Genomic DNA, 18962 nt, shown 5'->3' on the forward strand with positions numbered 1-18962 from the left:
CTTCTGCATTTAATCTTCAATTTTATCTGGCTCTGTTTCTTACCACCATCTTTTGCTCTGTGAGGGAAGTTCTAAGAAGAGTCTGCTCAAAGTCAACCAAAGTCTTTGCCTTCCCTTTCCTCCAGTCTTATGTAATGTGTTTGTTTGTGTCACCTGACAAACTTTTGTCGTTGTTTGTAAATTTGATCTGCAAATTTACACCAAGAATTGTACCTGCTGATTAAAGGACCCACATAGGACTATGACACTTGGACCACAAGCATGAATAGTGAATGATGTACCACAAAATATGGTTCACATTCTTCTTCATGATTTAGGATTTTTAATTGTGTATCCTTTTCTTTCAAAGATAAAAAAAAATGTGTTTAGCAACTGATTCTTGATCAACTTTGTGTTCCTGCCCGGGGTATTTATTTTTTTTTCTATTTCTGTGATAGGTTAGAAACCTTGTTCAACCGAGCTTTTGAGAATCAACAGAGTTGTGTGTCTTTGACTACTGGATCACGATACAAATTGATTTTTATTTTTATTTTTATAAATTATCTAAAATTATATATATATATATATAGAGAGAGAGAGCTCAATGATTTATAGCAAAAGTGATATTTAAAAGAATATAGTGATAATTACAAAAAATAACTTTTGTTTCTATGTTTACCTCCGCGGGCCAATTTGGCCCAGAACTGATCCGCACTGGGCCTAAGCTTTATTGGGCCTTGACCTGGTTCTTATGGTTCCAAACCGTATCTTGCGTTCTGGAATTGTTCTTTGTTGTGGATTGCCCGGAAATTGGATGGATAAATTTGGGGTTATTGCTTCCTTTTCTCTGTTGTAACTTTATTTCATATTTTATCTGTTTATTTATATATTTTCTGATGTTGCATGAGGATGCCAAGGAATCTATCAGAAAAAAATTCTCCTTTAATCTACTTGGTTTATGATTTGTATGCTGAATCCTAAACCCGAATAACAACTGAGAAAGGTGATTTTTTTTTTTCTGGTGTGGTGTATGTCGAAGCATTTTAGATAATTTTTGTCGTTGAGCAAACAAAGATGATAGAAGATACTAACATTTATGGACAAATATGGAGTTTTTATTATGTTTGCTGTTGGTTAATACTTAATATGGTTTCAATAACAACTAATTTCTTACTGAAACTAGTTAGAATGCAACTGCAACTGCATGTTTATCTAATAGAAACTATTTACATATGGCTTGTTATAAATTTATACTACAATAGGAATAGCCTCTATATGAATACTAATTGTGAAGAGAGACCATGATAGATTTCCTTTTTCTCTTTAATGTTTTGCTTAGTTGTTTATCTAAGGAGGCAACCTTCATTTGTCCTTCTTGGCATAAAATGATTTGGTTTCTGGGGCTTAATCATGTTCAATGTATAGATACTGTTTCATATCAGTTTGACGAGAAACTCTGGTTATACATGGGCCTTTTCGGAATTAGAGTTCAGCTTCCTATTCACCAAAATTTGTCAACTTCCTGATGTTCCTTTAGCAATTTTTGAAACGACTCTATTGGTCAGTTCAACTGAGCAGTAAAGCCATCACGATTCATGAAGAAAGTCAAATAATCAGGTTAAGGTAATAGAGGTGGACAGTTGTAGTCTGAACCTAAACTGGTCTTATATTAGTTGCTTGATCTTATGGTATTTCTTAAAAAATGATAGTTTTGATGGGTCCCTTTTGAATGTAAATGTTTCAATCTGCGTTTGTTTGGTCTCATTTGATGGATTTCAACTTAAACATCATCATTACCTTCTGTGCAATTGATCAATACAGCCATTCCAATTCATGAATACATATCTGCGCAGGCGAAAGTCAAATGATAATCAGGTTCATGTAGTAGAGGTGGAATGCTGAAGTCTGAAGCTAAATTCGTTTTCTCTTCTTTTGCCACTTTTTCCAAAAATGATTTTTAATGCAGTGCAGCAAAACTGTACTTATTTGGTTTCATTTGCTGTGACTTCAGCTTAAACATCACCACCACCTTCTATGTGACTTATAATTTCCCAACTTTACTTTAGGAGTTATTTGTATAATATGGTCGAAAGAAGTGGTTAAAGGCTTAAAGCTTCCTTCCTATATTACATTTCCCATTGTTGAGGATGACCCAAAGAATGAACTACTACTACTACTACTACTACTTCATCTATGGTTATTATTCGACTTACATACAGGGTTTGAGATTGAATTCTGTTATTACTGTTACATTTACATCTTTCTCTTTCGATGCAACTGTGACAATTATTTGGCAGAAGGAAGAAAATGACATCGAAATTGTTGGTTAGAGAAGCAGGCCCGAGCGAAGCCTGACCAGAAAAGCCATCATGAGTACACATCTGAGCAGGAGGAAATCAAATTAGGATTAGGCTCATGTGGTGGAGGTTGGTTGTTGAGGTCTGAAGCTGAATTGGCCTCAGAAGGATGAGTTGCTTGGTCTTATTGTACTTTTCTTCTTCCAACCTGATTACTGAAGTTCTCTTTATTGTGGACCTCTGGTTTCAGTCTTGCAGAACTGCACCAACACCGCAATCCGTGGTTTTCTACCTAAAGGCAGCCTAATCTCCATTTTGAAATGTTATGGGAAGATCTGCTGAATAAAGTGCTTTGGTTGCATGCAGAAGAAAATATCAGGATCATACCTATCTCTTAATACAGTTTAGCTGGGGCCTCTCAGTAATCAGGACAAAGGATGCACTTTTATGCTACTTGTAGTATTTTGCAATTGGTAATTGTTTCATATGCTCCTTTTCCTGCCCAGTTACACCTATCCAGGCTTGCAACTGTGCAAGATTGTCATGTGATGTGCAGTATATAATTCTTGTTTCTCTCACCTACATATATATATATTTTAATTTTGTTTTGGCTTCTTGGAAACTTGTCCACAATGCATCTCATGATAGATCAGCAGCCATGGTATTACTTATCCAAATGCTAATCTGAAACCAAGCTAGCTAAACAATCCCCAAATGCTCTTCACTTATGCAACTGTTTATTCCAATACTATGTTTCATTCAAAGTTGCATTACAGAGTTTGATTCAAAAGATTCACAGTCCACTTCTCTTTTATATCATCCATTGCATTACTATCCTCCCTCTCATTGTTGAGGCTTTAAGAGAGATTTGGATCTTTTTCCAGTACTTAATAAAATTAATATCTTATTGTGTATATGAAACAAAACATGGCAGCTCTTCTCATCACACTAATTTAATAATGCGGATTAGCTTAGCTAGCAATGTCTTAGGATGACGATTGACATAATTGGGGTCTAAGCACATGTTCAACATTAAATAAATCTGCGAAAAAGAAAATTAAACTAAAAATATTCATGCAACCTAACTACTATTTTTTTCTCAAAAACTGTGGACGCTGAGCATTCTTCCATCAAAAACTGGTAGGCCCATTTAATTGCAAGTGGCCTTGTTTGATCCAAGAATGGTGTAATGGCTTACGTTTCTGAGCATATATCCATGGTCTCTGAGGCTATGAATTATCCTCTTTGTCTCATATAACCTTTTATTATTATTATTTTCATATCACTACTTACTACATTTTTAGGGATCTTTTGTTTTATATATATATATATATTGCTTCATGTGTTTATTTATGTGTACACCCTATTTTCACTATTTTTAATTTCTTTTTAAAAATTAACATCATTTTATTTTTTATGGACGCTTTTATAGGATTGGAGGTCTTTTTTGTGAATATACCTGGAAAAAAAAGGAGTTAAGAGTGATCTGAGAAATATGTGGAAATGGAGGAGGTCTTTTGTAAATGATGTGCGAACGACCCGCCTTTATCTCATCCGCAGTTGGACCCAGGAGTAGAATTCCGACCATTGCCTACCAGCTTCTTATATAAACTCATCACGTTCGGTAGACTACACTGCGAGAGCTATCTGCATCGGAAGAGCATCACCTGCATTGGTATTAATGAGTTCTTCTCCGCTTCGATCTCGTATCTTTTTCTTCTTAATCGCAGTTTGGTTGGAATCCGTTTGCGATTAGGTTACGTTTAACGTTGGTTTGTTTGGGGTTCTTGAGGAAAAATGGCTCCTTTGGGTAGATTTTGATTGGAGAACACCGTTTCCTACTTATTGTTTACATGTTTAATGAACGCCATCTACTCTTGGGATCGCTTCACGGTTCAAATGGACTTCCAAATTTTCCTGATAATTTCATATTTGATGATCTTACTATTTTTTCATTGATTGAGCATGGTTGCTCCATTTTTACTTCATATCCACCGCAAATGCTCTGCTTCATTAATCTATGTCTTGCTTTCTTGAATTTTAATCAGTTCATTTAGCGGAGTCTATTTATTAATGTTCACTAATGAATGTCTCACACTAGTCGTTGTACTTCTGTTCTTTGTTGGATCAGATGAAATGCCAATATGATTCCATACTAGGATCTATATGTGATATATGTATTTTTTTGTTTCAGAATACATGTTGCATTACTTATCTAGAGAAGTGCAGAATGCTCTGCATAACCATTTGAGATAATTATAATCTACTATTGCTATGGGATACAACTTGCCATAACTTTGGAGATAAGCATAAAGTATCTGTCTTCGGATATCTTTAATGCCTCAACAATTAGGAGCTAAATTTCTATGGATGTAAAGTGATACCAATTTCTCTTCAACAAAGGAAGGAACATTGTTCAATGACCTCAGTTAGACTAATAAGAGTCTGCCATGGAGTTCTCATAACTCTCTTCAGCTTCTGATTTTGTTCTGTTTCCTTTTTCTGATGCAGCAAAGAGAGCAATAGTAGTCAGCTTGGTCTTGTGTGCTGCAAATCTACTCCTTAATATGGCTGATGTAAAGGGTGATGAGCTGTTAACTGAAGCACAAAGCTTCGAGCCTTTAGGAAGATGTTCTGTACTTTCTTATGGTGTAGGTCACATGCTAAACGACGTTACATCAGCTTGTTGGTTCACGTATCTGTTGTTGTTCTTGACAGAAGTAGGACTCAGTGCAAGGTACATTATTGATGCTGAATATATGATTTATAGTTTTGCTAGAATTTCTCCCTGGAGAATTCAAGTTGAATTTTCCTTTGTTTTTTCCAAACTAAAAATCAAATTTTAGGCAATGATGAATCATATGTTTGTTAGGAGGTCTCAGTCTCTCTATGTTGACAATGTTTACTGTTGGAAGCTTTGTGTATACTTACTGGTAAATAGGTCATCATTAATATTTTTTCTTCCAAAAAGGTCAGGATGAACTTGTGTGCACTAAAATATACTTGTCAAAATGTAAAAAAGGATATGCTTTCCTGTCAGCTTTTTGGATTTTGCAATAAATGCTCCGGGTTATATAAAATCACGAAAAGAAAATATACTACTTCTCAATACTAGCTTGTCTGTTGATCACTCTAAAGGATACTTTCTGATTCTGCTTGTACAATCAGTTCCTTTAATATCATAAGATTCTAACTAATTGACTGGTAGATCGCAGTACCTTTTGCCTTATTTTAATGTAGCATTTAATTGTATAATGACAATTTTCTCTTAATTGCATAATCTCTATAGGGAGGCAGCTACTGTTATGCTTTCTGGTCAAGTCGCTGATGGGTTAATGACAGTTTTTGCTGGGGAGCTGGTATGTGCCACTGTGAATCTTTATCATGTTGCTTCTTAGAAATGACTCCTCTTGCGATATTCTTTCCTAACAAGATGATTGTTATGTCAGATTGATAGTTTTGGGCGTTTCAAGTTGTGGCATTTTGGAGGATCTATTCTTGTCGCTGTTTCCTTCTCTTCTGTTTTTGGTGGCTGCATGCTTTGCAGTATTTTGGGGACAAACTCAGCTGAGCTGCAAACAATTGGTTACAGTATATTTGCTGCAATCTTTAATATCGGATGGGCTGCCACACAAGTTTCACATATGTAGTACTCTCTTACCGTTTTCAGTACTACCTTCTTGCTTCATGTAATTTGTGAAGTTCTCTGACCATGTTAAGTTGAATAGGTCAATGGTGAATTGCATGACTTTGAACCCAACGAGCAGAGTCTCCCTTGCGAGTTGCCGAAATGCCTTCACCATGGTGATTATCTCCCTCTTTTGTAATCTCTCTCTAGATCATTTGTCATATTTCCACCATTATTCATTAGAAATGTAATTGCCATTGCAGGTAGCAAACCTCAGCTTGTTTGCAATTGCATTAATTGTCTTCAGTGTTTATGATGGAAAAGTATGCTCAGATGTCATTATTCAGGTATGCTAGAACCACCGCATAAAAATTAAAAATTATGTTTTGCAAAAATTTGTATTCTGGTACCATTCTTACCTTCTTTCATTTTGTTAGTACCGTTGGATCGCATACGTGTCCATTTTCATTGGATGCTGTTTTCTGGTGGTGTTCTATATCAAGACCAAGGAGCCAGAGTAACTAAACTCACAATTTATATAAATTATGAGATCTCATGCAGACTATAGCTTTTAAGAAGCTGAACTGCTGAGTATGTCTTGATGAGCTTCTTTGTATCTTTTCTTTGTTTGTCATGCTGTAGGTTGAAACAACGTTCCGATGGTAAATGTCAGAATAGAGTATCATGGATCCACTGGTTCAGGAAGGTTTTGTACTTTCAAGTTGCAATTGTCTATATGCTGACCAGATTGGTAACAAACGTTTCACAGGTCATCTCTTCTTCTAGTTGATAACTAGAGTTCTCTTGTTATTTGCTTATCAACAAACAGAAAAGCCCTTCAGCAATTATTAGCTTAAATTTAATTATCATATTTGTGCATACCATGTTCTTCCAGTCCATTTATGAATACAAATAATTGAGAAAGTACATCCACTGTGCTATAATAGATGGGGAGAATGTAAAATTTCTCTTCCTCGAATCTTAGCGAGGCACTTTTTTTTTTCTCTATACCAATATTTTCTTGCCCCCCAAGAGGTTATACATTTGGTATTCCTAAATTCTAATTGAGCTTATATTTTTGTCTACCATGTCACCACCATATTATCATCCATTGCTAATATCTTTGTGGCAAGCTCTTTAGGAGTTCTAGAGAAAGTATTTTCCATTTGATCTTACTATCCTTGGAAAGAGGGCCAGTGACTTTTCTTTTGCTGACATTTTTTTCTGGTTATTGGACAGGCTCTTCTTGCATTCTATGTCACTAAAGATTTGGGAATGAACCAGTTTTCAAAGGCATTGGTGAGCATTTTAAATCCGTTCTTTTCTTATACTGCAATTAAAGATTCCTATAAAGTGGTCTCCTTTTCAAACTTCCTTTGCAGATTCCTGGAATTATTTACACTTGCAGCTTTCTGGCATCCATCAGTCTTCAGGTATCAAATCCTTTTCTATGTGATATATGGTTTTATTCTTGTTTACAGATTTCAAACCTTCCCAAAAAACTTCACAGGAGATTAGATGGACTTGTTTTCGCCTGAAAGCCCTCTTCACAGTGGGAGCTATTCTGTGGATCTTCTCTGGTGTAGCTCTCTTTGGTCTTCCTTCCAAAATGCACGATTTGATGTATGTTCTATCAGTCATTGTTGGTGCTGCTAATGCGTTAATGACGGTATGCCCATTCTAACAAGCATTCTACCATCTTCATACATAAAAATGAACTACCCAGTGGTTGACTAAGCTTTTGTAGTTCCCGGATGATAAAAAGAGTGGGATCCTTTTACCTTATCTGCTGTTTTGTTAGCATAGGCTTCCTTAATAATATCTATATATACTTGAAAAAGGTTATCTGCCATCAAGTTTCGAAGAACTAAACCGGATTAGTGTCTATCTAGTATAATAAGATTAGTCGATGTCATTGGATAAAATTACATTGTCACATTAATAGTTGTATTAAATACTTATAGCACGGCTATTGTATTTTCTGGTGAGCAGGTGACAACAATTGGAATGCAAAGCATTTTGGTTGGAGAAGACTTAAATGGGAGTGCATTCGTGTATGGGTCGCTAAGTTTCTTGGACAAGATATCTTGTGGGATTGCTCTATATGTTCTTGAATCCTATGAAGGTATAATATATCTTACTCCCTATTATCGAATATAGTATATTTAAATTCTATTATTTTCCTAGTTTGCGAGCATATTTCTTATGCTCACCATCTGTTAAAAGAAAATTACTAGAGCTAGAATTGATAGCAATTTCCATATAATTATAGTTTAGCACCCCCATATCAACAGACATCCATTATTTTGTTCCCTGGAGCTCTGCTACATTGTGAGTAAAAAAGTTATGATAATCTATACACTGAAGCTTGCTTGGAAAAGACATTAACAGATGAATCACATGAATTTGCCAATGATCTCGTTCTTTCCATTGCAGATTCAACGGACTGCCAAGGCACCAGAGGATACCATTCTGTCAGCAGATATGGAACAGGCCTCCTTCCCTCATGCTTTGCTCTCATCTCACTGTTGGTTACCTCCACCATGAAGCTTCAAGAGGCCAAGTCAACAAGTACACTTAAGGATGCTCTCTTAGCTTGATAGAAAGATTTAGGCAAATATAGACCTTCTTCTTGTCAATTAGATTTGAAAAGAAGGAAGTCTCGTCTGCAATCACTCCGCTGATGTCTTCTTATCTATCTGCTCATGTACCATTCTTTGAGTAAAGATGTAAAGAGACAAATTTTCTTTCAAGTTTATATATATCCAGAGGCTAACTTCATGATTACATAGTGAAGCAAAGAGTTATTTATGAGATATCTCTGCAGGAACTCAGATGAAAGCAATCACACAAAACAGAGCAAGTGAAAGGGAAAAAAAAAACTCACAGCTCGTCCTCAAGTCTATGGGAATGATCCATGGCCTCCTCCTCGGTAGTCTCATGGCTGGAGGATAGCTTTTCTTTAGCAGTATTCCTAGTTTCTTCAGCTTTTGTCTTTGCTGCATCATATCCTTCTTGCATCTTCTCTTTTGCCTTCTCCTTAGACTCTGCTACTTTCTCCTGCACCTCCTCCGCCTTCTCCTTTGCCTTCTCTTTAGCCTTCTTGGCCTTCTCCTCGGCCGTTTCAATGGTGACATCTTTTGCCTTCCCTGACTTCTCCTTCACTGTCTCTTTCGCCTCCCCGGCCTTCTCCGCCGCAGTATCTTTCGCCGTCTCTGCCTTCTCCTTCGCTGTCTCTTTCGCCTCCCCGGCCTTCTCCGCCGCAGTTTCTTTCGCCGTCTCTGCCTTCTCCTTCGCTGTCTCTTTCGCCTCCCCGGCCTTCTCCGCCGCAGTATCTTTCGCCGCCCCCGCCTTCTCCATCATCGCCTCTTTCGCGTCGCCGGCCTTCTCCGCGGCGTACTTTGCAGTCTCTACCAAAGTTTCACCCATCAACAAGTGTTAGTTTTGAAGATTATAAGATTAAAACGAAGGTTTAGTTCACTGCCTTGTACCTGAGAAGACCTCCTGAATCTTCTCAGAGCTCTTCCTAGCCGCCTCCCTTGGGGCGGAGGTAGCTCTCTTCGCCCCCTCCTGGGCATCCGCCGCCTTATCTGAAGCCAGAACAAGAGGTGTACGTACATTAGCTATGTAGAAGGATTAAATCAAGAAAATAGCAACCAACTCACCTGAAGCTATCCCTTGTGCCCTCTCTCTAGCCCAACCCGCCCATGACTCGGATGACTCGCCGTTCTCCAGTACACTGGACTGAGTCGTTGTTGCTGCTGCTGCTTCTAAGGCTAAGGCTATGATCAAGGGAGCAAGTATAAGTAGTAATGGACGCAATAAGCTACGATAGCATCTGGGTTTCATGGAGATGGCCATTTCTGTTGTTAGTTTTGAGTTGTGGATTGAAGAGAGATTTGATTTATAGCAGAAGGGAAGGAAGTAAAGGGAGCTCATCGTGTAGAGTTGGAAGAGTTGGCAGTGGACGCGTGGGAGGAACTAGATGGAGAAGTGAGCTTGTTCGTTGCCAAGTGTTCTGATGCGGTGTCCTCCTATATATATACCAATATATATATATATATATAGAAGAACGGACTACGATGAGTCTCAGGCTTTAATAAGACATAAATAAAATAAGAATATTAAAAAAAAGGGAAAAAGAAAAAGAATAAATTTGTAGAAGAAAAGGACGAAAGGGAGAAGGGAAAAAAAATCGCGTTTGAGTATCGTGCCCGGCACCAAAGTTTAGTTTCTTCTTTTCTCTTTCCGCCATGGAAATTGCGACGCCGCTTACACCTATGTTGACCTCGCTCTCTTCTCACCTCGCACCTCTCGAGACCACAACGATGGCTTCTTCTCTACCTTCTTCGTCGTCGTCGTCCTCCTTCGCTAGATCCCATAGAGACCCCTCCCTCATCCCCCTCTCGATCCCAACCCGCCTCCGTCTCCGTCTCCGTAGCTGTAACCGTACCAATCTGTGCGCCTTCGGGCCTCGTCCTTCGCTGGTGGCGGTGAGGAGAGGTGATCAGAGGCGGTGGAGGGCCGCGGCGAGTGGTGGAGAGGAAGGGAAGGGGGAAATGGAAGAGGAGGTGGAGAGGGCGCTGGGGATGGACGGGAGCATCCCGGGGAGCTCGCAAGAGTTCGTGAGGAGGGTCTCTTCTCGAGCTTATGACATGCGCAGACATCTCATGCAGTCTATTGATTCCATCGGCTACGACGGTATCTAATTCTCTCCCCCTCTTAGATTATTAACTTGATTTATTGAGGTGTTCGAATAGTTCAATTGATGGGTTCGCAGTGTTTCAAACTAGAATTCCGTTATTTTTGCTGCTTCTGCTGCTGTTATCGTTGAAACGCCGATTACTTTTCCAAAAAAGATGGAGAAGGAACTAGTAATAATAGCAGTAGCTTATCTATATATTGGACTTAGGACTAACATTTAGAAATTGAAATCACAACTTTTGGTCATTTTGTATGGATCAGTAGTCGTAGATCTTTTTATGATGTTTTTTTTTAAAAAAAAAAATTATTGAATTGCCAGGTTCATGAATCTATAGTTTTTATTTTCTGTGATCCACCAGCGTATGTTGAATAACTTTTCAGTGGCCCCTTATGCTGCCATGGTCCATATTTTGCTGTTTTCAGTATCTAGGGGGCTAGGGTCTGTCTTGAGTATTTAACGCATGTAAGTTGGTAGGTTCAATTGTATATCATCCTTCCATTTTGACCTTTACAGATGATACTGTTCGGTTTGTATGGTTATTTCTTCTTCTAAAGCAGCTATTTTGAGAATATAGATAAATGCCTAAGATTTTGTTTTCTCTTTAGTATTGGAGAGCAATCCCTGGAGGGAAGACTCAAAACCAGTTTATGTTCTGACCCAAAGAGATAACCAGATATGGACAATGAAAACACGAAGGAGTCGGAGGTGAGATCTATTGTCATGCTAATTGATAATTATATTCTATATGATGTTAATGATCTGCTATGCGGTGCAGTGAAGTTGAGAAGGAACTTGGACTGCTATTCTCTAAAGGGGTGAAACGGGCATCCGGAATTGGAAGTAAAGCTAAACAGTCAAGTGTTGGCACCAAGTTTCACATGCTTGTCGAAGATATAAGGGAGGGAGTTCTTGTAAGTACTGGAAATCATTTTCTCTCTGCTGTTTTGAAGAGAAATATGTTTTCATTTATATGCTCTCACAAGCAAGTGACAATATCATACCTTTCCTGTTGCATTAATATGTGTAACCCTTAGGTGATTCTGTAAATCATCTGATAGTTGCTATAAAAGAAAGATATTTGAAATACTTGAAAGGTTGTACCTGCCATCTTCACTAGCTTGTTCTTTAATAACGATGGTTCCGTACGGTGGCAGTTTTCTTGATGGGGAGCATAGTGAAGGATATAAGATTTTATCCTCAAAAGAGGGAATCTCATTGGAATGAGTGAAGGATATAAGATTTTCCCAATGAATTTAAGATACTCTCTGGCAAATTTATTGCTATTAGGGTTGAAGATGCTTTCTTAAAGTTTATTAGAAGTTACTGGCATGTTGAATGAGTAACGCCAAGAATAGAAGTTATTGTGGCCAGACAAATTGAACTTCTAGTATATTTTTCTCTAATTATTTGATTGCTGTCTTCATGGGAAAGCACCATCATAAGTTTTATTTGTGGATAAGAGTAATATTCCTCACTGAGACCACAGTAGTAGAGGGGGTGTGATAAAGCTATCTAAAGAGGCAAATCGTATCTTAAATTGGATTCAAAGCTAAACAGTCAAGTGTCAGCACCAAGTTTCACATGCTTGCTGAAGATACAAGGGAGGGAGTGCTTGTATTTACTGTAAATCTATATCCATCTGCTGTTTTGAAGAGATGTCTTTGTTTATATACTTTGGCAGCAAGTGACGGTATTGTACCTTTCCTATTGCATATAACATGCATAATCATAATGCTAATGAGTTATGGTGATTCTGTAAATCATCTTATGAGTGTTAAAAAATTTTGAAATTTCTGAAAGGCTAATGTAATGTCTATCATCTTCATAAGAGTTTGTTGGGCTGAAGAGGACATAATATTTGCAGTCCTTGGTACTTTAATTTGTCTAATGTAGGTTGATTTTGATCCTACAGCAGCAGATATGCAGGGGAACAAAATCTGTCTTGGTTTTGCAAGTTCATAAACTTCAGACCTGTTGTTGCACATCTTCACTCCTATTAGTCAAAAGCAGGGCCATTATGATGTGTCATTCAAAGCGAAAAATTGATCTGAGGATGCATGCACATAATTTGAGCATGATAAGGACAAAACCCTATAATTGATTCTGTGGTAAAATCATATAGGATAAATGGGAATAGTTAAAAACTTAAAATAGAGTAAGCATGGAAATCACCTCGGATGGTAATGGATTTGTATGACAACATCCAAGCTGAACCTTCGAACAAGGCTTACCTTTCACACTGAAGGACCAAAAAGATATATGAAAAGAGCAGCTTATATAGTGTGATTAGTTTATAACTTTTTCAGTCCTATTTCATTTTGCAAGTATGTTGGATTTTGGTTCAGAAACTTATGTTGTTGCCCTTAAGTGTCTGGTAGAATTTCAGTCCAAATTTTGAACCTTCATGGGTTGCCTGCATTCTATCAGTAAATACATTCTTTGATATCCATCTTTTTCCCTGTTTTTATTTTCTAATGGCTACTTATTTATATCATAGATCTAAATATTGCTTTAAGTCAGGTGTTTGAAGATGAAAATGAGGCTGCAAGATACTGTGACCTGCTTCAGGGAGGAGGTCAAGGTTGCGAAGGCATCGCAGAACTTGAAGCTTCATCTGTAAGGGCTATGAAATTCAGAATCAATAATTATTCGTTTTATATGTTTCTTTCTGACCTTGTGCTTATTGTTAGGTTTTTGACATTTGCCACAAGATGAGGGCCCTTGCTGTTCTTTTTCGCCGAGGAAAGACACCCCCTTTGCCTAAAAGTCTCGAGCAGAATCTTAGGGCAAGAAAGAGATCACTGGAAGACTAGGACCTTATGTGAAGTTGTTGTACAATATAAGGAAACATCTAAAGATAAATTCATTTGACTCTATTTAGTACTTCATAGAATTCAGAGAGGGTAACTAGATGGGTCATCAGCTGAGAATAAAGCTGAATCAATTGTATGCCATTGTACAAAACTACACCATAAAAGTTTCTAATTTATAGGGTCCCTATACTAAATGTGCTACAAAGGACTTACTGCTCTATTATTATTATTATTATCAGATTCCCATTTTGCTGGCTCTTATTATAGGTCGAACTTGTCAGGTGGTGAATGCTCAACAAATTCTAGGTGATGGAATAACATGAGAGAACATATTACTATCATCAAATTGTATTCGTTTTTCTTTTGTCTGTGTCTTTACAGGGAAAGACACTATGCTGCTGGAGGATTGTAAGCAAAGCTTCATTGCATCATCGAATTGCATTCTTCGTTAGCTTCTCCTTTTGGAAATTCCTGAAGTCCGTCAGCAAGCTCGCATCGACGTCCTGCTTCATCTTCTCTGCCAACCTTGTCAGAACCTGCATTCCAGATGCGAAACACAAGGCTTATCGACAGGTAAGACGCAAAAGATCGAGCTCCCACAGATAGCAGTGGAGGATGGTGTATTGGTGGTAGCCCTCACCGACTCAGCAATGCCTCTGAGGATATTTTCCGGGACCAGAGCAAGAAGCATCGGCGGGAGAATGCATCCAACTCTCATCTCCAGGTGGCCCTTGAGACGGCTGCGGCCACCTCTTCTTTCTGGATACAGTGCCCCTTCCACGGACAGAACGAAATCGGATGGCGTAACGCTTCTCTCCAATCCATGGAGCTCCCATTTGGTCTGCATCCAAATCTTACTTATAAATTTCGAGTCATGATACAATGGAGCAGTAAGCATCCAATGCTGGTTTTAAATAAATTAAAAAAAAAATGCAAAATTGTGTACAGCTCGAAGCTCGAGGACGCTGGTTATGTGACGAGGGACGGCCGGCGGGTATTCCTCCCCCTGCGATTTGCATCGCAGACGCATGACGACCACCGGATGCGCCGTCAGGAACAGGATTCGGATTGGTAGCATCTGCACCCTCCACTCTTCCTATCATCAGTTATTACAATCTACACATTGTTAGTTGCAGCGGTTACTCGTTTTTTTTTCCCAAAAAAAAAAAGAAAGAAGAAAGAAGAGGAAGCTATACTACTATCGCACATCATTTAGTCTCTTGCTTCTGCGTTGGTCCGGAAACATTGCTTGGAATATCCGAGGTCGATCATGGAGGTACTCATCAAATGAGACCTGGCATTGAAGTGTTGAGAATTAGGGAGATCTAGTGGAGGGATGGGTATGAACTAGTTAAAGAGAAATTGGAATAAAAGCAGCTTTGCTCCTGGGGATTCGTAGAGCAGAAGATCGGTAGAGATGTTCGACGAGAATGTGACTATGTCAGTCGAAGCTCGTGTCCCGGTAATCTCCTTCCTCCTCTTCCTCCATCTCGTAGTTGTCATCTTTAAATGTTGTAAACTTCTACCTGCAGTTGGTTTGTTCCTGGGTGTTAATGGAGCACCGTGGCAGTTGACTTTCTTTTGGGCTGCTCGTAGCCTCTTACCTTCTCCAAGAACGAGAGGCAAACGATGTTGAAATCCTGGGCTGTAAGCTGCTGCAATCTCCGCCATCTCTATCTCCTCTCTCTATCTCTGTCTGGAGATAGCTTTATCTTCTCTGAGGTATAGACAACGATTTTATGGTCGAGTCTCAGCCACCTGGCTATCCTTTTCATAGGAGTGGACAACTAGTCAACTACTAATGGTCGGTCCCAGCCCCCAGGCTTAATAAGGTACCACGTCCACGTTTTTAATTTTGTTTAGTAATTTTTACATAATCGCCACTGAAATTTTTAAAATACCATAATTAACACTACATTATATAGAATATCTATCGGAATTATTGTGATCTTTAAAAAATATCATTCCATTAGATAAATCTAACTAATCATGATTTAGAAAAGAAGACTATTATGCTCTTACTTAAATTTTAGAAAAATGGTATAATATTTTATCATGTCATAATATAATAAAAAATATCTTTTTTTCATTTTAATGCCAGACAAAATGGCTGATAAATATTTTACATAACTTCAAAAACAATTCAAGATTTTAGGACTCAATTTACACATTTAATCAAATTGTTTCACTAAGAAGATCACCAAAATATTCTTACCCAAATTATGATTACCAAATTACTTATCCAAGCTAAGAGCAAAGGAGGTTGGTGGAGAAGAATTTAATTTATGTCTTAGTCGGATTTTAATTTGCTTTCTTTTGGCATTAGACTTTGTCTAAGAAAAGAATGGTTGTAGTAGATGAAAGAAAAATATATTGGTTAGACTCCTTAGAAAAGAATGATTGCCATTGGACAGAATATTTCCATCTGTATGAGTGGTATTAGTGCTAATTTAATCTAGGATATTTTCTGTAAACATTTAGTAAAACATAGACTTTGATTTGTAACTATTAAAAAAATGAAGGGTGCAAACTAGAAATAGGTGAAAAGACAGGGAGTTAAATGCAAACTCTGCTTTTCTAAAAACATTTTGAATTGTTAGCTTAAAGGAGAAAAGCAAAACCACGTCCTTTGTTAGCTCTACTTCAACTTTGCTCCGACGTAGGTGGAGTTTTTACTACTGGTAGCGAAGTCCACTGCAGAATTCTTAGGCTGCCGCTGCTTGATTAGTCATCAGCTGAGAGTGAAGCTGAATCAATTGAATGCCACTGTACAAAACTGCACCATAAGAGTTCATATATTATTGATTTCCTATAGTACATGACATTCACATTTTGCTGGTTCTTGATAGGTTAAACTTGTCATCATTGTCAAACTTGTCAGATGGTGAATGCTCAACAGAAGCTTGGTGATGGAAATAACGTATACGATCATCAGGTTGTACTCTTTTTTTTTTTTGGTCTGTTCGAAAGAGTCAATGCTGCTGCTCGTACGGAATGGGTTTTATATTAAAAACTTTCATTAACCTCCAAAGTAATATAACGGGCCTACTTATAATAAAATTAAGTAAAAAATACCTTTCATAGAAAATAAACAAAAGACAATCTAAAGAAATCAAATCAGAATTATACATTGGTATACACATCATCACGTCCTATCGGTGAATATTATAGTTATTTTGGAGTCTACTCAACTCAGGAAATGGTGTTGGGATCTCTGCTAGGATGCCCATTCTTCGTCAGCTTCTCTCTTCGGAATTTCCTGAAGTCTGTAAGCAAGCCTTTGTCAGCGTCCTTCATCTTCTCTGTCAACCTTCCCAGAACCTGCATTCCAGATGTGAAGCACAAGGTTTATTGATAGGTAATTAAGAGCCAAAGGAGCTCCCACGGATGGCAGAGGAAGATGGGATGGTGTAATAATTGGTAGCACTCACCGACTCAGCAACGCCTCTGAGGATTTCTTCTGGGACCAGAGCAAGCACCGGCGGGAGGCTGCAGCCAACGCTCATCTCCAGGTGTCCCTTGAGACGGCTACGACCGCCTCTTCTTTCTGGGTACAGTGTCCCTTCCACGGTCAGAGCAAAATGGGATGGCATATTGGTTCTCTCCAATCCTTGGAGCTCCCATTTGGTCTGCAACCAAATCCTAGCTTAATTTTGAGACATGATACAACGGAGCAGTATAAATCCAATGCCTGTAAAGAATGCCAAATTACAGCTTGAAGCTCGAGGACGGTGGTTATGTGACGAGGGATGGCAGGTGGGTATTCCTTTCCCTGTGATTTACATCGCAGACGCATGACGACCACTGGATGTGCCGTGAGGAGAAGGAATTGGATTGGTAGCATCTGAATTCTCCACTCTTCCTATAATCAAGTATTACAATTTGCACATTATTAAATTTATTGAAGTCAAAACACGAGCTAAACTGAAAAAGTCAGCAGAAATCCTAGCTTAAACTAATAAACTTATAGAATTAAAGATCTAAACAATTGAATCTCAATCTAATAGCTAGAATTAATATCTATTAGGTAGTAATTAATTTTCAATACTGAGTTAGATGGACAGCCCTAACTAATTACTCGATCAGTATTGAAGAAAAGGAAAACGGAAGCTAGTCTCTCACATCATTTAATCTCTTGCTTTTGCCTTGGTCTGGAAACATTGCTCGGAATACCCTAGGCCGATCATGGAGGTATTCATCAAATGAGACCTGCATTTACGTGTGTTCATAATTAGGAGGTGAATACAAGGATGGATATGAACAAGTTACAGGAAATGGAGTATGATTAAAGACAGCTTGCCCCGGGTGACTCGTAGAGCGGAAGATCGGTGGAGATGTTCGACGAGAAGGTGACTATGTCCGTCGGAGCTTGTCTACCGTGAATATACGTGTTCCCTTTCCACGCAATCCCGGTATTCTCCTTCCTCCTCCTCCATCTCACGGTTGTCATCTTCAAATGTTGCAGGCTCCTATCTGCACTAGTTCCTGGGTGTTAATGGAATATACCGTGCCAATTGGAAACTGGGACTTCGTTTTCATCTTCGCTTACCTCCTCCAAGAACGAGAGGCAATCGATGTTGATATCCTGGTCTGTAAGCTGCTGCAATCTCCGCCATCTCTCTTTCTTCTCAGCTGGAGATGGCTTCGGCTTCATCTTTCCACAGGTACAGACAACTATATAATGGTTGAGTCTCAAACTCAATCAATCTACCACTTGAATGTCTAAATTTTTTTTTTTTTTTCTAAAACAGTACCTGAGTTGTTAGCTTAACTTAGACGAGGAAGCAAAACCACGTGTTGTTGGTCCTACTGTAACTTTGATTCAACGTAAGCGGCCTGAGTTTTTCCCTACCGGCTGTAGAATTCTTATCATGCGACTGCTTTGTATACCGCTGCGTGCACGGAATCTCTGTACAAAATTGAGACGTTACTGAGCGTATTGGAATCATCCAAGGTGCCTACGTATATATCCCCGTCATCAAAGGAAGAAAAAAGAGAGAAAAAAAAACAAAAATCTCTGTTGATGGGGATATGAGAGACTAACTACAATCTCTTCTCTCTGCATCGTGACTCATCTCGCCATAAAGTTATTGGTCTCCATTTTTTATATTTGCAGGAATGTACTTTTTACCGATTCCATGTGTAAGAAGATAATATTTTTAATTTGCTAACGTTAAAAACATGACGAAGCATAATATTGATGCAACGCACATAAGCCACCAGCAAAATCTTGTCATTAAGTTTCTTTAGTTGGAAGGAATGGTTTCGACTAGTATCCGGCCCTCTGCAGTCTGTATTATGGCTAATTTGGCTAATATTATCATGTACTTAAGGACATAATAAGAATCCACAATGCGTTTTTGTTCTTACGGAAGAGGTTCATATTGTTGGAGTGTTTATTTTTTTATTCACCTTTTCTTCTGGAATTATTCTCGGTTTATTGGAAAGAGAATATTTTTTTTATAATAATTTATTTGTTTCTTAATAAAACTAAATGAGAGAAATTACGGGGAAAGAATTAAAGAGATAAACTACGTAGA

The 18962-nt window shown here is 38.3% G+C and overlaps 5 protein-coding genes and 1 long non-coding RNA gene across 7 annotated transcripts; 3 read left to right on the top strand and 3 right to left on the bottom strand.

Annotated features, from left to right (window-relative positions):
- Positions 1–783: 783 nt before the first annotated feature.
- On the top strand, positions 784–2853 carry LOC140775017 (uncharacterized). Its single transcript, XR_012106678.1, has 3 exons — positions 784–808; positions 2312–2418; positions 2527–2853. It is a non-coding gene; the product is annotated as an uncharacterized lncRNA (long non-coding RNA).
- Positions 2854–3792: 939 nt separating this feature from the next.
- Positions 3793–8691, top strand: LOC140775015 (uncharacterized). Its single transcript, XM_073118235.1, has 13 exons — positions 3793–3951; positions 4788–5013; positions 5566–5635; positions 5726–5922; positions 6005–6080; positions 6168–6251; positions 6342–6421; positions 6547–6673; positions 7144–7203; positions 7287–7337; positions 7415–7573; positions 7897–8029; positions 8341–8691. The coding sequence occupies exons 2-13, from the start codon at positions 4844–4846 to the stop codon at positions 8502–8504; spliced, it is 1371 nt and encodes a 456-aa protein (XP_072974336.1). The 5' UTR covers positions 3793–3951; positions 4788–4843; the 3' UTR covers positions 8505–8691.
- Positions 8463–9894, bottom strand: LOC140775016 (uncharacterized). Its single transcript, XM_073118236.1, has 4 exons — positions 9570–9894; positions 9396–9494; positions 8792–9314; positions 8463–8603 (listed from the first exon to the last, which is right to left on the bottom strand). The coding sequence occupies exons 1-4, from the start codon at positions 9841–9843 to the stop codon at positions 8600–8602; spliced, it is 900 nt and encodes a 299-aa protein (XP_072974337.1). The 5' UTR covers positions 9844–9894; the 3' UTR covers positions 8463–8599.
- Positions 9895–10081: 187 nt separating this feature from the next.
- LOC140772887 (uncharacterized) lies at positions 10082–13616 on the top strand. The gene is made up of 5 exons (XM_073115127.1): positions 10082–10605; positions 11215–11314; positions 11385–11520; positions 13130–13225; positions 13300–13616. Exons 1-5 carry the CDS (start codon positions 10158–10160, stop codon positions 13420–13422), a joined length of 903 nt encoding a protein of 300 aa, XP_072971228.1. The 5' UTR covers positions 10082–10157; the 3' UTR covers positions 13423–13616.
- A 195-nt stretch (positions 13617–13811) lies between these two features.
- Positions 13812–16278, bottom strand: LOC140772888 (uncharacterized). Of its 2 annotated transcripts, XM_073115129.1 has the most exons (6): positions 15027–15243; positions 14806–14948; positions 14630–14716; positions 14369–14518; positions 14063–14263; positions 13812–13958 (listed from the first exon to the last, which is right to left on the bottom strand). In XM_073115129.1, exons 1-6 carry the CDS (start codon positions 15091–15093, stop codon positions 13851–13853), a joined length of 756 nt encoding a protein of 251 aa, XP_072971230.1. In that variant the 5' UTR covers positions 15094–15243; the 3' UTR covers positions 13812–13850. The 2 variants fall into 2 exon arrangements, with proteins under 2 accessions (XP_072971230.1, XP_072971229.1); XM_073115128.1 differs by having other exon boundaries at positions 14806–16278.
- Positions 16279–16482: 204 nt separating this feature from the next.
- LOC140772889 (uncharacterized) lies at positions 16483–18787 on the bottom strand. Its single transcript, XM_073115130.1, has 6 exons — positions 17972–18787; positions 17723–17895; positions 17545–17631; positions 17135–17284; positions 16854–17051; positions 16483–16743 (listed from the first exon to the last, which is right to left on the bottom strand). The coding sequence occupies exons 1-6, from the start codon at positions 18036–18038 to the stop codon at positions 16615–16617; spliced, it is 804 nt and encodes a 267-aa protein (XP_072971231.1). The 5' UTR covers positions 18039–18787; the 3' UTR covers positions 16483–16614.
- Positions 18788–18962: the final 175 nt, after the last annotated feature.

The sequence above is a fragment of the Typha angustifolia genome, chromosome 13, assembly GCF_048772165.1.
Source record: "Typha angustifolia cultivar Huaian chromosome 13, ASM4877216v1, whole genome shotgun sequence".
NCBI lineage: Eukaryota > Viridiplantae > Streptophyta > Magnoliopsida > Poales > Typhaceae > Typha > Typha angustifolia.